This window comes from Mustelus asterias, unplaced genomic scaffold, assembly GCF_964213995.1.
Source record: "Mustelus asterias unplaced genomic scaffold, sMusAst1.hap1.1 HAP1_SCAFFOLD_741, whole genome shotgun sequence".
Lineage (NCBI taxonomy): Eukaryota > Metazoa > Chordata > Chondrichthyes > Carcharhiniformes > Triakidae > Mustelus > Mustelus asterias.
In genome coordinates, this window is record NW_027590690.1 from 106,529 (window position 1) to 122,903 (window position 16,375).

Here is a 16,375-nt window from a genome sequence, read left to right on the forward strand (position 1 = left end):
CAACCGGAACTACAGATAGGCCAGCTCATGCCAGAAATGGAGATCAGGGAAGGCGGAACAGAATAGGGTTCTTCTCTCTTTGCTGGGGTAGGTGCAGAAGATCCAAACGAGGGGACATCAAGATCAGTTAGTCAGGAGTAAAAGCCGAGGACTGCAAGTGCTGCAAGTTCTTTGGAAGCAAAAGCAAAGTGCTGGAAGGACTCAACAGGCCTGGCAGTATTCACAGGGAGAGAAACAGAGTTAACGTTTTGAGTCCAATGTGATGATTCTTTGGTAGTCATGATGTGGAGATGCCGGCGTTGGACTGGGGTAAACACAGTAAGAAGTTTAACAACACCAGGTTAAAGTCCAACAGGTTTATTTGGTAGCAAAAGCCTTTTTGCTACCAAATAAACCTGTTGGACTTTAACCTGGTGTTGTTAAACTTCTTACTATGATTCTTTGGGGCAGGACTTGTGGGGACAGAATGTACAATAGCCAAATTTACAGATGATACTGGAAGAGATGGGAAAGCAAGCCGCAATGAGGAAATAAGAAGTTTACAAATGGATTTGGGTGGCACAGTGGGTTAGCACTGCTGCCTCACAGCGCCAGGGACCCGGGTTCGATTCCTGCCTCGGGTCACTGTCTGTGTGGAGTCTGCACGTTCTCCCCGTGTCTGCGTGGGTTTCCTCCGGGTGCTCCGGTTTCCTCCCACCGTCCAAAGATGTGCGGGTTAGGTTGATTGGCCATGCTAAACTTCCCTTCGTGTCAGGGGGCTAACAGGGTAAATATGTGGGGCTACACGGATAGGGTCTGGGTGGGCTTGTTCTCATGTTTAATCAAATGTTCAAAAAGATGCTGGCGGAGGGCAATGATTAGGGGTTTTTACTTGAACCCATGTGGAGACACTTACTGAAAACCACGCTGGTGGTTAGAGAATCTCCCCGTTGACCAACATTTAGGAAGACATGCGAGAGAGCAAGGATATCTTACTGCAGCTGTACATCCCAGGGCCTTGGTGAGATCACACCTGGAGAATTATGTTCAGTTATGGTCGCCTTCTCTAAGACTTACCTGGATAGTCACATGAGCAGCCTGGGAATGGAGGGATACAAACGATTGGTCTAGTTGGACCAAGGAGCGGCACAGGCTTGGAGGGCCGAAGGGCCTGTTTCCTGTGCTGTACGGTTCTTTGTTCTCTTTAAAGGGTATATTTGCCATCGGGGAAGTTCAACCAAGGTTCACCAGACTGGTTTCTGGCACGGCAGGATTGTCTTACGAGGAGAGATTGGGTCGACTTGAGCCTGTATTCACTGGAACTTAGAAGAGTGAGAGGGGGATCTCATTGAAACGTGAGACAGGGCTGGGCGGACTGGACGCAGGGGTGTTGTTTCCTCTAGAGAAAGGGGGTGACAGTCTCAGGATACGGGGTAGGCCACTTAGAACCGAGATGGGGAGAAATCTCTTCACTCAGAGGGCGGTGAACCTGTGGAATTCTCTACCACAGAAGGCTGTGGAGGCCAAGTCACTCGATGTATTTAAGAAGGAAATAGATAGATTTCTAAACTCGAGGAGTATGGGGAGAGTGGGGGAGGATGGTGTGATAGAGGATCAGTAATGACCATGTTGAATGGAGAAGCAGACTCAAAGGGCCGAACGACCTACTCTTGCTCCCTATTTTTTGTTTCTATGGCCTGATCAACTCCCTTAATCTTCTCAGGATAAAAGCTTAGTCCATTTATATTTTTAATTAACGGAAATACTCCGGTCACGGAGCTTCTGTGAAACATAGAAGATAGGAGCAGGAGGAGGCCATTCGGCCCTTCGAGCCTGATCCCCCATTCATCACGATCATGGCTGATCGTCCAACTCAATACCCTTATCCTGCTTTCTCCCCATAACCTTTGATCCCGTTCGCCCCAAGTGCTATATAAGAACATAAGAAATAGGAGCAGGAGTAGGCCATCTAGCCCCTCGAGCCTGCCCCGCCATTCAACAAGATCATGGCTGATCTGAAGTGGATCAGTTCCACTTACCCACCTGATCCCTATAACCCCCTAATCCCCTTACCGATCAGGAATCCATCTATCCGTGATTTAAACATATTCAACGAGGTAGCCTCCACCACTTCAGTGGGCAGAGAATTCCAGAGATTCACCACCCTCTGAGAGAAGAAGTTCCTCCTCAACTCTGTCCTAAACTGACCCCCCTTTATTTTGAGGCTGTGCCCTCTAGTTCCAGCTTCCTTTCTAAGTGGAAAGAATCTCTCCACCTCTACCCTATCCAGCCCCTTCATTATCTTATAGGTCTCTATAAGATCCCCCCTCAGCCTTCTAAATTCCAACGAATACAAACCCAATCTGCTTAGTCTCTCCTCATAATCAACACCCCTCACTTCTGGTATCAACCTGGTGAACCTTCTCTGCACTCCCTCCAAGGCCAATATATCCTTCCGCAAATAAGGGGACCAATACTGCACGCAGTATTCCAGCTGCGGCCTCACCAATGCCCTGTACAGATGCAGCAAGACATCTCTGCTTTTATATTCTACTCCCCCTTGCGATAAATGCCAACATCCCATTTGCCTTCTTGATCACCTGTTGCACCTGCAGACTGGGCTTTTGCGTCTCATGCACAAGGACCCCCAGGTCCCTCTGCACAGTAGCATGTTGTAATTTCTTTCCATTTAGATAATAATCCAATTTGCTATTATTTCTTCCAAAGTGAATAACCTCGCCGCCTCTTGAATACATTCAATGTTTTGGCATCAACTACTTCCTGTGGGAATGAATTCCACAGGCTCACCGGGTGAAGAAATGTCTCCTCATCTCCGTCCTAAATGGTCTACCCCGAATCCTCAGACTGTGACCCCCTGGTTCTGGACTCCCCCCACCATCGGGAACATCCTCCCTGCATCTACCCTGTCTAGTCCTGTTAGAATTTTATAAGTCTCTATGAGATCCCCCCCCTCATTCGTCTGAACTCCAGCGAAAACAAAGAGGGATGAGAATGACTTAGAGCCATGATCTTTCTCGAGACATTAAAGCTGTTTTGTTTTTTTAACCTCCCTCTACAGATACTGCTGGAGCTGCAGAGTTCCAGAACGGGCATTGTTTAGTTTTTGCACAACTGTTTTACAAAGAACAAAGAAAATTGCAGCACAGGAGCAGGCCCTTCGGCCCTCCAAGCCTGCACCGACCATGCTGCCCCGACTGAACTAAAACCCCCTACCCTCCCGGGGACCATATCCCTCTATTCCCATCCTATTCATGTATTTGTCCAGACGTCCCTTAAAAGTCACTCTCGTATCCGCTTCCATTACCTCCCCCGACAGCAAGTTCCAGGCACCCACCACCCTCTGTGTAAAAAATCTGCCTCGTACATCTCCTTTAAACCTTGCCCCTCGCACCTTAAACCTGTGTCCCCCAGTAATTGATTCTTCCATCCTGGAAAAAAGCTTCTGACTATCCACTCTGTCCGTGCCTCTCATAATCTTCTAGACTTCTATCAGGTCGCCCCTCAACCTCCGTCGTTCCAGTGAGAACAAACCAAGTTTCTCCAACCTCTCCTCAAAGCTGATGCCCTCCATACCAGGCAACATCCTGGTAAACCTCCTCTGTACTCTCTCCAAAGCCTCCACATCCTTCTGGTAGTGTGGCGACCAGAACTGAACACTATATTCCAAGTGCGGCCTAACTAAGGTTCTATAAAGCTGCAACATAACTTGCCAATTTTTAAACTCAATGCCCCGGCCGATGAAGGCAAGCATTCCGTATGCCTTCTTGACTACCTTCTCCACCTGCGTTGCCCCTTTCAGTGACCTGTGTACCTGTACACCCAGATCCCTCTACCTATCAATACTCTTAAGGGTTCTGCCATTTACTGTTTTGGTCCCAATGTGCTTATAATGTGAACATTGGGTCAGGAAAGACATCTGGCAGACTTGTAGCAGCATGCCTTTTAGAGGGATAAAGAGAGGCGTGTTACCTCGGTGAGACAGTACCTCCGATGGGGTGACGGAGTCACACTCGTGGCACAGCTTGAGCTTAGACATTGCCCACCTCGTTTCCGAAACCACCCCCTGGCTCAGTCAGTCTCGCTTACCTTGTCCTCCTCTCGGACAACATACTGGGCCACTTTGAAGGACGTGAGGTACTCGTTCATGCTCTGTATATCGGTGTCTTCTGTCGCATCTTGGTTCCTGTCCAGCAGCCGATCAATAGCAGCCCCGTCGTAGTGGATCACACTGCTGTCTTCGTCCCGATTATCACCTGCAAACACACAGACGGGGGAAAGTGAGCGCCACCTAAAGCTTTGCATTTTCAGGCATCGGGGCGACTGGGGGGAGGGGGGAGGGGGAGGGGGGGAGGGGGAGGGGGGGAGGGGGAGGGGGGGAGGGGGAGGGGGGAGGGGGGGAGGGGGAGGGGGGAGGGGGGGAGGGGGAGGGGGGGAGGGGAGCGGGGGGGAGGGGGAGGGGGGGAGGCGGCAGTGAATGTAGAAATGAGTTCACTGACCCACACACACACACCCAGATCACATTCCTGGTCCACACTGGGAACATCCTGAAGCTGTAAGAAGCACCACGTGAACTGAAACTTTTTACTTCTCTCTCAAGACTCAGCTGGTCAAGGGGATAAGACAGTTGCAGCCTCGGTAATCTCGAGAGTATATCCTCTCTCATAGAAACTAGAAGCAGGAGGAGGCCATTCAGCCCTTCGAGCCTGTTCCGCCATTCATTCGGATCATGGCTGATCATCAAATTCAATATCCTGATCCCCCTCTTCCCCCCCGATATCCCTCGATCCCTTTCGCCCCAAGAGCGATATCTAATTTCTTCTTGAAATCACACAATGTTTTGGCCTCAACTACTTTCTGTGGGAGTGAATTCCACACATTCACCACCCTCTGGGTGAAGAAATTTCTCCTCACCTCAGTCCTAAAAGGTTTACCCCCTTATCCTCAAACTATGACCCCCCTAGTTCTGGATTCCCTCCACCATCGGAAACATTCTTTCTGAATCTACCCTGTCCAACCCTGTGTGAATTTTATAAGTTTCTATGAGATCCCCTCTCACTCTTCGAAATTCCAGTGAATACAATCCTAACCGACTTAGTCTCTCCTCATGACAGACCTGCCATCCCAGGAATCAGCCTGGTAAACCATCGCTGCGCTCCCTCTATAGCAAGGACATCCTTCCTCAGATAAGGAGATCAAAACTGCACACACAATACTCCAGGTGTAGCCTCACCAACGCCTTGCACAATTTCAGTAAAGCATCCCTATCCCAAAACTCAAATCCTCCTACAATGAAAGCCAACGTACCATTTGCCTTCTTCACTGCCTGCTGTACCTATGCGTTTACATTCAGCGACTGATGCACGAGGACTCCAAGGTCTCGCACGGTGGCACAGTGGTTAGCACTGCTGCCTCACAGCGCCAGGGACCCAGGTCGGATTCCCGGCCTTGGGTCACTGTCTGTGTGGAGTCTGCAACCCCCCCCCCTTTGTGTCTGCGTGGGTTTCCACCGGTTTCCTCCCACAGTCTGAAAGACGTGCTGGTTAGGGTGCATCGGCCGTGCTAAATTCTCCCTCAGTGTTACCCGAACAGGCGCCGGAGTGTGGCGACTCGGGGAAATTTCACAGTAACTTCATTGCAGTGTTAATGTGAGCTGACTTGTGGCACTAATAAACTTAAACTTGATCTGCTTACCTTCAATATCCCCTTTAAAGAGCTCCTCTGTGCCAAACTTGAGAATATCGTCCAGCTCCTGCTTGCTCATGCTGCCAGTCTTGGACCCCAGGCCCGGTCGGACCACCAGGTGGGTGAGCATCATTTTCCGCTTGGCCACTTGTGTGATTCTCTCCTCTACAGAGGCCCGAGTAACAAAGCGGTAGATCATCACTTTATTCGCTTGACCGATGCGGTGAGCTCTGCTGAAAGCCTGAAGGACAAAGTCTATCAAAGTCACGGGACAGACTCAACAGAAAACATTCTAGTAATGCAAAGAGGCCATTCAGCCCCTCGAACCTGCTCTGTTCGAGGATGATCTGTAAATCCCTTTATGTTCTTACCCAACGACTATCAATATTAGGGTGGCACGGTCCTGCTTCTCAGCGCCAGGGATCAGATTTTGATTCCCGGCTCAGGTCACTGACTATGTGGAGTTTGCACGTTCTCCCCCCGTGTCTGCGTGGGTTTCCTCCGAGTGCTACAGTTTCCTCCCACAGTCTGAAAGACGTGCTGGTTAGGGTGCATCGGCCGTGCTAAATTTTCCCTCAGTGTTACCCCAACAGGCCCCGGAGTGTGGCGACTAGGGAATTTCCACAGTAACTTCATTGCAATGTTAGTGTAAGCCTTACTTGTGACACTAATAAGTGGGAGGTGATGTCCTCGTGGTATTATCACGAGACTATTAATCCAGAAACTCAGTTAACGTTCTGGGGGGACCCGGGTTCGAATCCCGCCACGGCAGATGGTGGAATTTGACTTCAATTTAAAAAAATCTGGAATTAAGAATCTACTGATGACCCATTGTCGATTGTCGGAAAAACACATCTGGGTCACTCATGTCCTTGAGAGAAGGAAATCTGCCGTCCTTACCCGGTCTGGCCTACATGTGACTCCAGAGCCACAGCCAATGTGGTTGACTCTTAAATGCTCTCTGAAATGGCCGAGTGAGACACTCAGTTGTACCAATCACGACTGTAGCTCACCATCACCTTCTCAAGAGCAACTAAGGATGGGCAACAAATGCTGGTCAGCCAGCGGCCTACGTGTCCCACGAATGAATAATAAATAAATAAACTTATACTTGATCTGCTTATCTTCAATATCCCCGTTAAAGAGCTCCTCTGTGCCAAACTGGTGACACTAATAAATAAACTTAAAACTGCTTTGCCTTTGTCTTAAATATCAAACATGGTCTTTAAACGTCCAATTGACCTCAGCATCTACACTTTCTATTTGTAGGGTGCAGTGAGGGAAGAGTGTTCCGGATTTCCACTGCCTTCTGTGTGAAGATGTGCTTGAATTTCAAGGTGCCTGTGAACGGAGAAGAGGAACTATCTGTCCAGTCCCCTCCGGCTGCTCTGTGTCCAGTCCCCCCCGGCTGCTCTGTGTCCAGTCCCCTCCGGCTGCTCTGCGTCCAGTCCCCTCCGGCTGCTCTGCGTCCAGTCCCCTCCGGCTGCTCTGCGTCCAGTCCCCTCCGGCTGCTCTGCGTCCAGTCCCCTCCGGCTGCTGTGCGTCCAGTCCCCTCCGGCTGCTCTCTGTCCAGTCCCCTCCGGCTGCTCTCTGTCCAGTCCCCTCCGGCTGCTCTCTGTCCAGTCCCCTCCGGCTGCTCTCTGTCCAGTCCCCTCCGGCTGCTCTCTGTCCAGTCCCCTCCGGCTGCTCTCTGTCCAGTCCCCTCCGGCTGCTCTCTGTCCAGTCCCCTCCGGCTGCTCTCTGTCCAGTCCCCTCCGGCTGCTCTCTGTCCAGTCCCCTCCGGCTGCTCTCTGTCCAGTCCCCTCCGGCTGCTCTCTGTCCAGTCCCCTCCGGCTGCTCTCTGTCCAGTCCCCTCCGGCTGCTCTCTGTCCAGTCCCCTCCGCCTGCTCTCTGTCCAGTCCCCTCCGCCTGCTCTCTGTCCAGTCCCCTCCGCCTGCTCTCTGTCCAGTCCCCTCCGGCTGCTCTCTGTCCAGTCCCCTCCGGCTGCTCTCTGTCCAGTCCCCTCCGGCTGCTCTCTGTCCAGTCCCCTCCGGCTGCTCTCTGTCCAGTCCCCCCCGGCTGCTCTCTGTCCAGTCCCCTCCGGCTGCTCTCTGTCCAGTCCCCTCCGGCTGCTCTCTGTCCAGTCCCCTCCGGCTGCTCTCTGTCCAGTCCCCTCCGGCTGCTCTCTGTCCAGTCCCCTCCGGCTGCTCTCTGTCCAGTCCCCTCCGGCTGCTCTCTGTCCAGTCCCCTCCGGCTGCTCTCTGTCCAGTCCCCTCCGGCTGCTCTCTGTGCAGTCCCCCCCGGCTGCTCTCTGTGCAGTCCCCCCCGGCTGCTCTCTGTCCAGTCCCCCCCGGCTGCTCTCTGTCCAGTTGTCCCTGCTGCAGAGTGGATGTCTGACGAAGCAGGGACTATTGGTCCATCACTCGCTGCCTCCACTGATCGCTTGTGAAGATCCAAGCCACCCCACCCACAGGCCTCATCCTGGATCTTATTGTCTCTCCCCCTCACCTGGATATCGTTGTGGGGGTTCCAGTCCGAGTCAAAGATGATGACCGTGTCGGCTGTGGCCAGGTTAATTCCAAGACCCCCGGCTCGGGTCGACAGCAGGAAGCAAAACTGTAAAGCCCCCGGAGCTGTGAGAGAGAGAAACACGGTGTGATTGACAGAGGCAGAGGAAGAGGCAGAGGAAGAGGCAGAGGAAGAGGCAGAGGAAGAGGCAGAGGAAGAGGCAGAGGAAGAGGCAGAGGAAGGGGCAGAGGAAGGGGCAGAGGAAGAGGCAGAGGAAGAGGCAGAGGAAGAGGCAGAGGAAGAGGCAGAGGAAGAGGCAGAGGAAGAGGCAGAGGAAGAGGCAGAGGAAGAGGAAGAGGCAGAGGAAGAGGCAGAGGCAGAGGAAGAGGCAGAGGAAGAGGCAGAGGAAGAGGCAGAGGAAGAGGCAGAGGAAGAGGCAGAGGAAGAGGCAGAGGAAGAGGCAGAGGAAGAGGCAGAGGAAGAGGCAGAGGAAGAGGCAGAGGAAGAGGCAGAGGAAGAGGCAGAGGAAGAGGCAGAGGAAGAGGCAGAGGAAGAGGCAGAGGAAGAGGCAGAGGAAGAGGCAGAGGAAGAGGCAGAGGAAGAGGCAGAGGAAGAGGCAGAGGAAGAGGCAGAGGAAGAGGCAGAGGAAGAGGCAGAGGAAGAGGCAGAGGAAGAGGCAGAGGAAAGAATGCAAGAGAGCGAGAGAGAGGGGCAGAGGAGGGGATGAAGAAACTGCAATAGAGCGATCGCACAAGAATAAAGAAAGCAAAAACAAGGCAGATTACTACCTGAATGGCTGTAAATTGGGAGAGGGGAGTGTGCAGGGGGACCTGGGTGTCCTTGTGCACCAGTCGCTGAAGGTAAGCATGCAGGTGCAGCAGGCGGTAAAGAAGGCAAATAGCATGTTGGCCTTCATTGCGAGAGGTTTCGAGTACAGGAGCAGGGATGTGTTGTTGCAATTATACAGGGCCTTGGTGAGGCCACACCTAGAGTATTGTGTGCAGTTTTGGTCTCCTTTTCTGAGGAAGGATGTTCTTGCTCTGGAGGGAGTGCAGCGAAGGTTTACCAGGCTGATTCCGGGGATGGCGGGACTGATGTATGAGGAGAGATTGACCAGGTTAGGATTGTTTTCACTGGAGTTCAGACGAATGAAGGGAGGATCTCATAGAGACTTATAAAATTCTAACAGGACTAGACAGGGTAGATGCAGGGAGGATGTTCCCGATGGTGGGGGGAGTCCAGAACCAGGGGGTCACAGTCTGAGGATTCGGGGGAGACCATTTAGGACGGAGGTGAGGAGACATTTCTTCACCCGGTGAGCCTGTGGAATTCATTCCCACAGGAAGTAGTTGATGCCAAAACATTGAATGTATTCGAGAGGCAGCTGGATATAGCACTTGGGGTGAATGGGGTCAAAGGTTATGGGGGGAAAGCAGGATTAGGCTATTGAGTTGGATGATCAGCCGTGATGGTGATGAATGGGGGAGCAGGCTCGAAGGGCCGAATGGCCTCCTCCTGCTCCTATCCTCTATGTTCCTCTGTTAAAACGACAGTGGATCGACTCTGCTGGCACTCACAGTTAAATCTATCGATCGCTTCCTGCCTCATTGCGCCCGTGACGCTCCCATCGATCCTTTCATACTTGTAGCCCTCGTAGTCCATGAAGTCCTCCAACAGGTCCAACATTTTCGTCATCTGAGAAGGGAGAAGTCAGGTTTGAGAGGAGCTTCCAGAACAAATTCCGCTTGAGGGGACTCTTGTGGAAGCTCAGCTGTGCCGATATCAGGGTGCCAAGGCTTGCGTTGATTCAGAGGTTGTGGTGGTGTTCACTCAACACATTCTATTTGACGTGTGGGTGGCAGTGCGGTGTATGTTCACGTGGCACATTCCACATGGCACGCTGCTCACCAAGCATATGGTGCAATGTGTGGCACATTCCGTGGCACGATGTGCGGTGTGTTCATACAATACAGCCGGGACAGAACCCGAGTAACTCACCGCACCCTGGGATTACCGTACCCGAGTAACTCACCGCACCCTGGGATCACCGTACCCGAGTAACTCACCGCACCCCGGGATTACCGTACCCGAGTAACTCACCGCACCCTGGGATTACCGTACCCGAGTAACTCACCGCACCCTGGGATTACCGTACCCGAGTAACTCACCGCACCCTGGGATTACCGTACCCGAGTAACTCACCGCACCCTGGGATTACCGTACCCGAGTAACTCACCGCACCCTGGGATTACCGTACCCGAGTAACCCACCGCACCCTGGGATTACCGTACCCGAGTAACTCACCGCACCCTGGGATTACCGTACCCGAGTAACTCTCCGCACACTGGGATTACCGTACCCGAGTAACTCACCGCACCCTGGGATTACCGTACCCGAGTAACTCACCGCACCCTGGGATTACCGTACCCGAGTAACTCACCGCACCCTGGGATTACCGTACCCGAGTAACTCACCGCACCCTGGGATTACCGTACCCGAGTAACTCACCGCACCCTGGGATTACCGTACCCGAGTAACCCACCGCACCCTGGGATTACCGTACCCGAGTAACTCTCCGCACCCTGGGATTACCGTACCCGAGTAACTCACCGCACCCTGGGATTACCGTACCCGAGTAACTCACCGCACCCTGGGATTACCGTACCCGAGTAACTCACCGCACCCTGGGATTACCGTACCCGAGTAACTCACCGCACCCTGGGATTACCGTACCCGAGTAACTCACCGCACCCTGGGATAACCGTACCCGAGTAACTCACCGCACCCTGGGATTACCATACCCGAGTAACTCACCGCACCCCGGGATTACCATACCCGAGTAACTCACCGCACCCTGGGATTACCGTACCCGAGTAACTCACCGCACCCTGGGATTACCGTACTCGAGTAACTCTCCGCACCCTGGGATTACCGTACCCGAGTAACTCTCCGCACCCTGGGATTACCGTACCCGAGTAACTCTCCGCACCCTGGGATTACCGTACCCGAGTAACTCACCGCACCCTGGGATTACCATACCCGAGTAACTCACCGCACCCCGGGATTACCGTACCCGAGTAACTCACCGCACCCTGGGATTACCGTACCCGAGTAACCCACCGCACCCTGGGATTACCGTACCCGAGTAACTCTCCGCACCCTGGGATTACCGTACCCGAGTAACTCACCGCACCCCGGGATTACCATACCCGAGTAACTCACCGCACCCTGGGATTACCGTACCCGAGTAACTCACCGCACCCTGGGATTACCGTACTCGAGTAACTCTCCGCACCCTGGGATTACCGTACCCGAGTAACTCTCCGCACCCTGGGATTACCGTACCCGAGTAACTCTCTGCACCCTGCGATTACCGTACCCGAGTAACTCTCTGCACCCTGGCATTACCGTACCCGAGTAAATCTCCGCACCCTGGGATTACCGTACCTGAGTAACTCACCGCACCCTGGGATTACCGTACCCGAGTAACTCTCTGCACCCTGGGATTACCGTACCCGAGTAACTCTCTGCACCCTGGGATTACCGTACCCGAGTAAATATCAGCACCCTGGGATTACCGTACCCGAGTAAATATCAGCACCCTGGGATTACCGTACCCGAGTAAATATCCGCACCCTGGGATTACCGTACCTGAGTAACTCACCGCACCCTGGGATCACCGTACCCGAGTAACTCTCCACACCCTGGGATTACCGTAACCGAGTAACTCACCGCACCCTGGGATTACCGTACTCGAGTATCCCTCCGCACCCTGGGATTACCGTACCCGAGTAACTCTCCGCACCCTGCGATTACCGTACCCGAGTAACTCTCTGCACCCTGCGATTACCGTACCCGAGTAACTCTCTGCACCCTGGCATTACCGTACCCGAGTAAATCTCCGCACCCTGGGATTACCGTACCTGAGTAACTCACCGCACCCTGGGATTACCGTACCCGAGTAACTCTCTGCACCCTGGGATTACCGTACCCGAGTAACTCTCTGCACCCTGGGATTACCGTACCCGAGTAAATATCAGCACCCTGGGATTACCGTACCCGAGTAAATATCAGCACCCTGGGATTACCGTACCCGAGTAAATATCCGCACCCTGGGATTACCGTACCTGAGTAACTCACCGCACCCTGGGATTACCGTACCCGAGTAACTCTCTGCACCCTGGGATTACCGTTCCCGAGTAACTCTCCGCACCCTGGGATTACCGTACCCGAGTAACTCACCACACCCCGGGATTACCGTACCCGAGTAACTCTCTGCACCCTGGGATTACCGTTCCCGAGTAACTCTCTGCACCCTGGGATTACCATACCCGAGTAAATATCCGCACCCTGGGATTACCGTACCCGAGTAAATATCAGCACCCTGGGATTACCGTACCAGAGTAAATATCCGCACCCTGGGATTACCGTACCCGAGTAAATATCCGCACCCTGGGATTACCGTACCTGAGAAAATATCAGCACCCTGTGGCCCTGGGCCTTTAATTTCCGCAGCATCTTCTGAAGAAGCATTAGCTTCCCTGATGACTTGATCAGCCCACTGCCTTCATAGGCACCGTTCGGTAACTTTGCCGATTCCTACAGCAGAGAGAGAGGAGCAGCAGACACTCAGAATAGACCTCTGATCAGAACAGAGTGTTAACGCAGCAGTAAAGCACAATTCTCACTCTGCCTCATTACCCACACCTTTCAGCAAGAGGTTCCTAGACACATGATTTTTCCCACACAGGCATCCCACTCCTGAAGGGCACTAAAGCACGAACGAGCGTTCTAATACCTTTCTCAAGAGTCCAAACAACACGCACCAACCTAGACAGTCTGCTCCTGCCCAAGTGGACAAACGGAACGAAGTACAGATCAGTCATGGTCTAATTAAAAAGGGCAGATCAAGCTCGAGGGGCTGTATGGCCTCCTGTTGCTATATTACCCTCTCTCAAACAACAAAGAAAGAACAAAGAAAATTACAGCACAGGAACAGGCCCTTCGGCCCTCCAAGCCTGCACCGACCATGCTGCCCGACTGAACTAAAACCCCCTCCCCTTCCGGGGACCATATCCCTCCATTCCCATCCTATTCATGTATTTGTCCAGACGCCCCTTCTGCTTCCACTACCTCTCCTGGCAGCGCATTCCAGGCACCCACCACCCTCTGTGTAAAAAAACTTGCCTCGTACATCTCCTTTAAACCTGTGCCCCCGAGTAATTGACTCTTCCACCCTGGGGAAAAGCTTCTGAGTATCCAATCTGTCCATGCCTCTCATAATCTTGTAGACTTCTATCAGGTCGCCCCTCAACCTCCGTCGTTCCAGTGAGAACAAACCAAGTTTCTCCAACCTCTCCTCATAGCTAATGCCCTCCAGACCAGGCAACATCCTGGTAAATCTTTTCTGTCCCCTCTCCAAAGCCTCCACATCCTTCTGGTAGTGTGGCGACCAGAATTGAACACTATATTCCAAGTGCGGCCTCACTAAGGTCCTATAAAGCTGCAACACAACCTGCCAATTTTTAAACTCAGTGCCCCGGCCGATGAAGGCAAGCATGCCGTATGCCTTCTTGGCTAACTTCTCCCACTACGTTCTCTCACCGGACTTTAAAAAAGTCTTCTGTCCAAACCATCCACTTTTTTTTTTAAACTGATAGTTCACCCCTCGAGACACAAGCCCCTCATTAACCACTGGCCCAATCCTCCGGGAATAAAGGAATAGAATATAAAAGTAAGGAAGTATTGCTGCAACTATACAAGGCATTGGTGAGGCCGCACCTGGAGTATTGTGCACAGTTTTGGTCCCCGTATTTGGGGAAAGATGCAGTGGCCGTGGAGGCAGTTCAGAGGAGGTTCACTAGATTGATTCCAGAGATGAGGGGTTTGTCGTATGAAGAGAGATTGAACAGTTTGGGCCGAAACTCTCTGCAATTTAGAAGAATGAGGGGGGAACAAATTGAGGGACACAAGATGATAAAAGGTATGGATAAAATAGACGTGGAGCGGATGCTTCCTCTGGTGGGACATTCTCGGACGAGAAGTCGTAGGATAAGGGGCAGCAAATTTAAAACAGAGTTGAGGAGAAAGGACTTCTCCCAAAGGGTTGTGAATCTGTGGAATTCGCTACCCCAAAGTGCGGTGGATGCTGGGACAGTGAGTACATTGAAGGAGGAGTTAGACAGATTTTTAATGGGTTGAAGGGTTATGGGGAGAAGGCAGGAAAATGGGGATGAGGAGCATAGTAGCCATGATCGAATGGCGGAGCGGACTCGATGGGCCGAATGGACTGATTCCGCTCCTATATCTTATGAACAGTAAAGACACCTGAAACGAAACACGGCGGTCACATACCATGGCAGCCACTGGGAAGAGGTAAGGGTGGTTACAACACTTCTTCAGATCCATCATAATATTCAGCAGTGACACCTGGTTCCCACCACCTTTGGAGTTCAGAGCGTCAAAGTTCCTCGTCAGGATGAATTTATAGTATTTTCTGTAAAACAGTAAATGGGTTACAGATTTATGCATCTCAGAGAATAGGCATTTTCATAGAATCCCGACAGGGCAGGAGGCCATTCGGCCCACCGAGCCTGCACCGACAACAATCCCACCTAGGCCCTATCCCTAGAATCCCACATATTTAATCCACCTGACACTAAGGGGCAATTTAGCATGGCCAATCCACCTAACCCTCACATCCTTGGACACTAAGGGGCAATTTAGCATGGCCAATCCACCTAACCCTCACATCCTTGGACATTAAGGGGCAATTTAGCACGGCCAATCCACCTAATCCGCATATCTTTGGACACTAAGGGGCAATTTAGCATGGCCAATCCACCTAACTTTAATGCGGAGAAGTGTGAGGTAATTCACTTTGGTAGGAATAACAGATGTGTTGAGTATAGGGCTAACGGGAGGACTTTGAATAGTGTGGAGGAGCAGAGGGATCTAGGTGTATGTGTGCATAGATCCCTGAAAGTTGGGAATCAAGTAGATAAGGTTGTTAAGAAGGCATATGGTGTCTTGGCGTTTATTGGTAGGGGGATTGAATTTAGGAGTCGTAGCGTTATGTTGCAACTGTACACAACTCTGGTGCGGCCGCACTTGGAGTACTGTGTGCAGTTCTGGTCCCCACATTACAGGAAGGATGTGGAGGCTTTGGAGAGGGTGCAGAGGAGGTTTACCAGGATGTTGCCTGGTATGGAGGGGAGATCCTATGAGGAGAGGCTGAGGGATTTGGGATTGTTTTCGCTGGAAAGGCGGCGGCTAAGAGGGGATCTTATTGAAACATATAAGATGATTAGAGGTTTAGATAGGGTGGATAGTGATAGCCTTTTTCCTCTGATGGAGAAATCCAGCACGAGGGGGCATGGCTTTAAATTGAGGGGGGGTAGTTATAGAACCGATGTCAGGGGTAGGTTCTTTACCCAGAGGGTGGTGAGGGATTGGAATGCCCTGCCAGCATCAGTAGTAAATGCGCCTAGTTTGGGGGCGTTTAAGAGATCCGTAGATAGGTTCATGGACGAAAAGAAATTGGTTTAGGTTGGAGGGTCACAGTTTTTTTTTTAACTGGTCGGTGCAACATCGTGGGCCGAAGGGCCTGTTCTGCGCTGTAATGTTCTATGTTCTATGTTCTAACCCACACATCTTTGGACACTAAGGGGCAATTTAGCAATGACCTGCACATCTTTGAAGTGTGGGAGGAAACCCACGCAGACATAAGAACATAAGAAATAGGAGCAGGAGTAGGCCATCTAGCCCCTCGAGCCTGCCCCGCCATTCAATAAGATCATGGCTGATCTGAAGTGGATCAGTTCCACTTACCCGCCTGATCCCCATAACCCCTAATTCCCTTACCGATCAGGAATCCATCTATCCGTGATTTAAACATATTCAACGAGGTAGCCTCCACCACTTCAGTGGGCAGAGAATTCCAGAGATTCACCACCCTCTGAGAGAAGAAGTTCCTCCTCAACTCTGTCCTAAACTGACCCCCCTTTATTTTGAGGCTGTACCCTCTAGTTTTAGCTTCCTTTCTCAGTGGAAAGAATCTCTCCACCTCTACCCTATCCAGCCCCTTCATTATCTTATAGGTCTCTATAAGATCCCCCCTCAGCCTTCTAAATTCCAACGAATACAAACCCAATCTGCTTAGTCTCTCCTCATAATCAACACCCCTCATCTCTGGTATCAACCTGGT

At 51.9% G+C, this 16,375-nt stretch overlaps 1 protein-coding gene across 1 annotated transcript in view; it reads right to left on the bottom strand.

Annotated features, from left to right (window-relative positions):
* Nucleotides 1–16,375, bottom strand: part of LOC144487336 (chromodomain-helicase-DNA-binding protein 3-like) — a gene marked incomplete at its 5' end in the record, with an annotated part of 178,666 nt that overhangs the window by 77,929 nt on the left and 84,362 nt on the right. The window contains 6 exons of the mRNA XM_078205414.1: nt 4,087–4,253; nt 5,692–5,923; nt 8,170–8,294; nt 9,747–9,864; nt 12,637–12,768; nt 14,524–14,665. Coding sequence (XP_078061540.1) covers nt 4,087–4,253; nt 5,692–5,923; nt 8,170–8,294; nt 9,747–9,864; nt 12,637–12,768; nt 14,524–14,665 — 916 coding nt within the window. The remainder of the gene's footprint in view (nt 1–4,086; nt 4,254–5,691; nt 5,924–8,169; nt 8,295–9,746; nt 9,865–12,636; nt 12,769–14,523; nt 14,666–16,375) is intronic.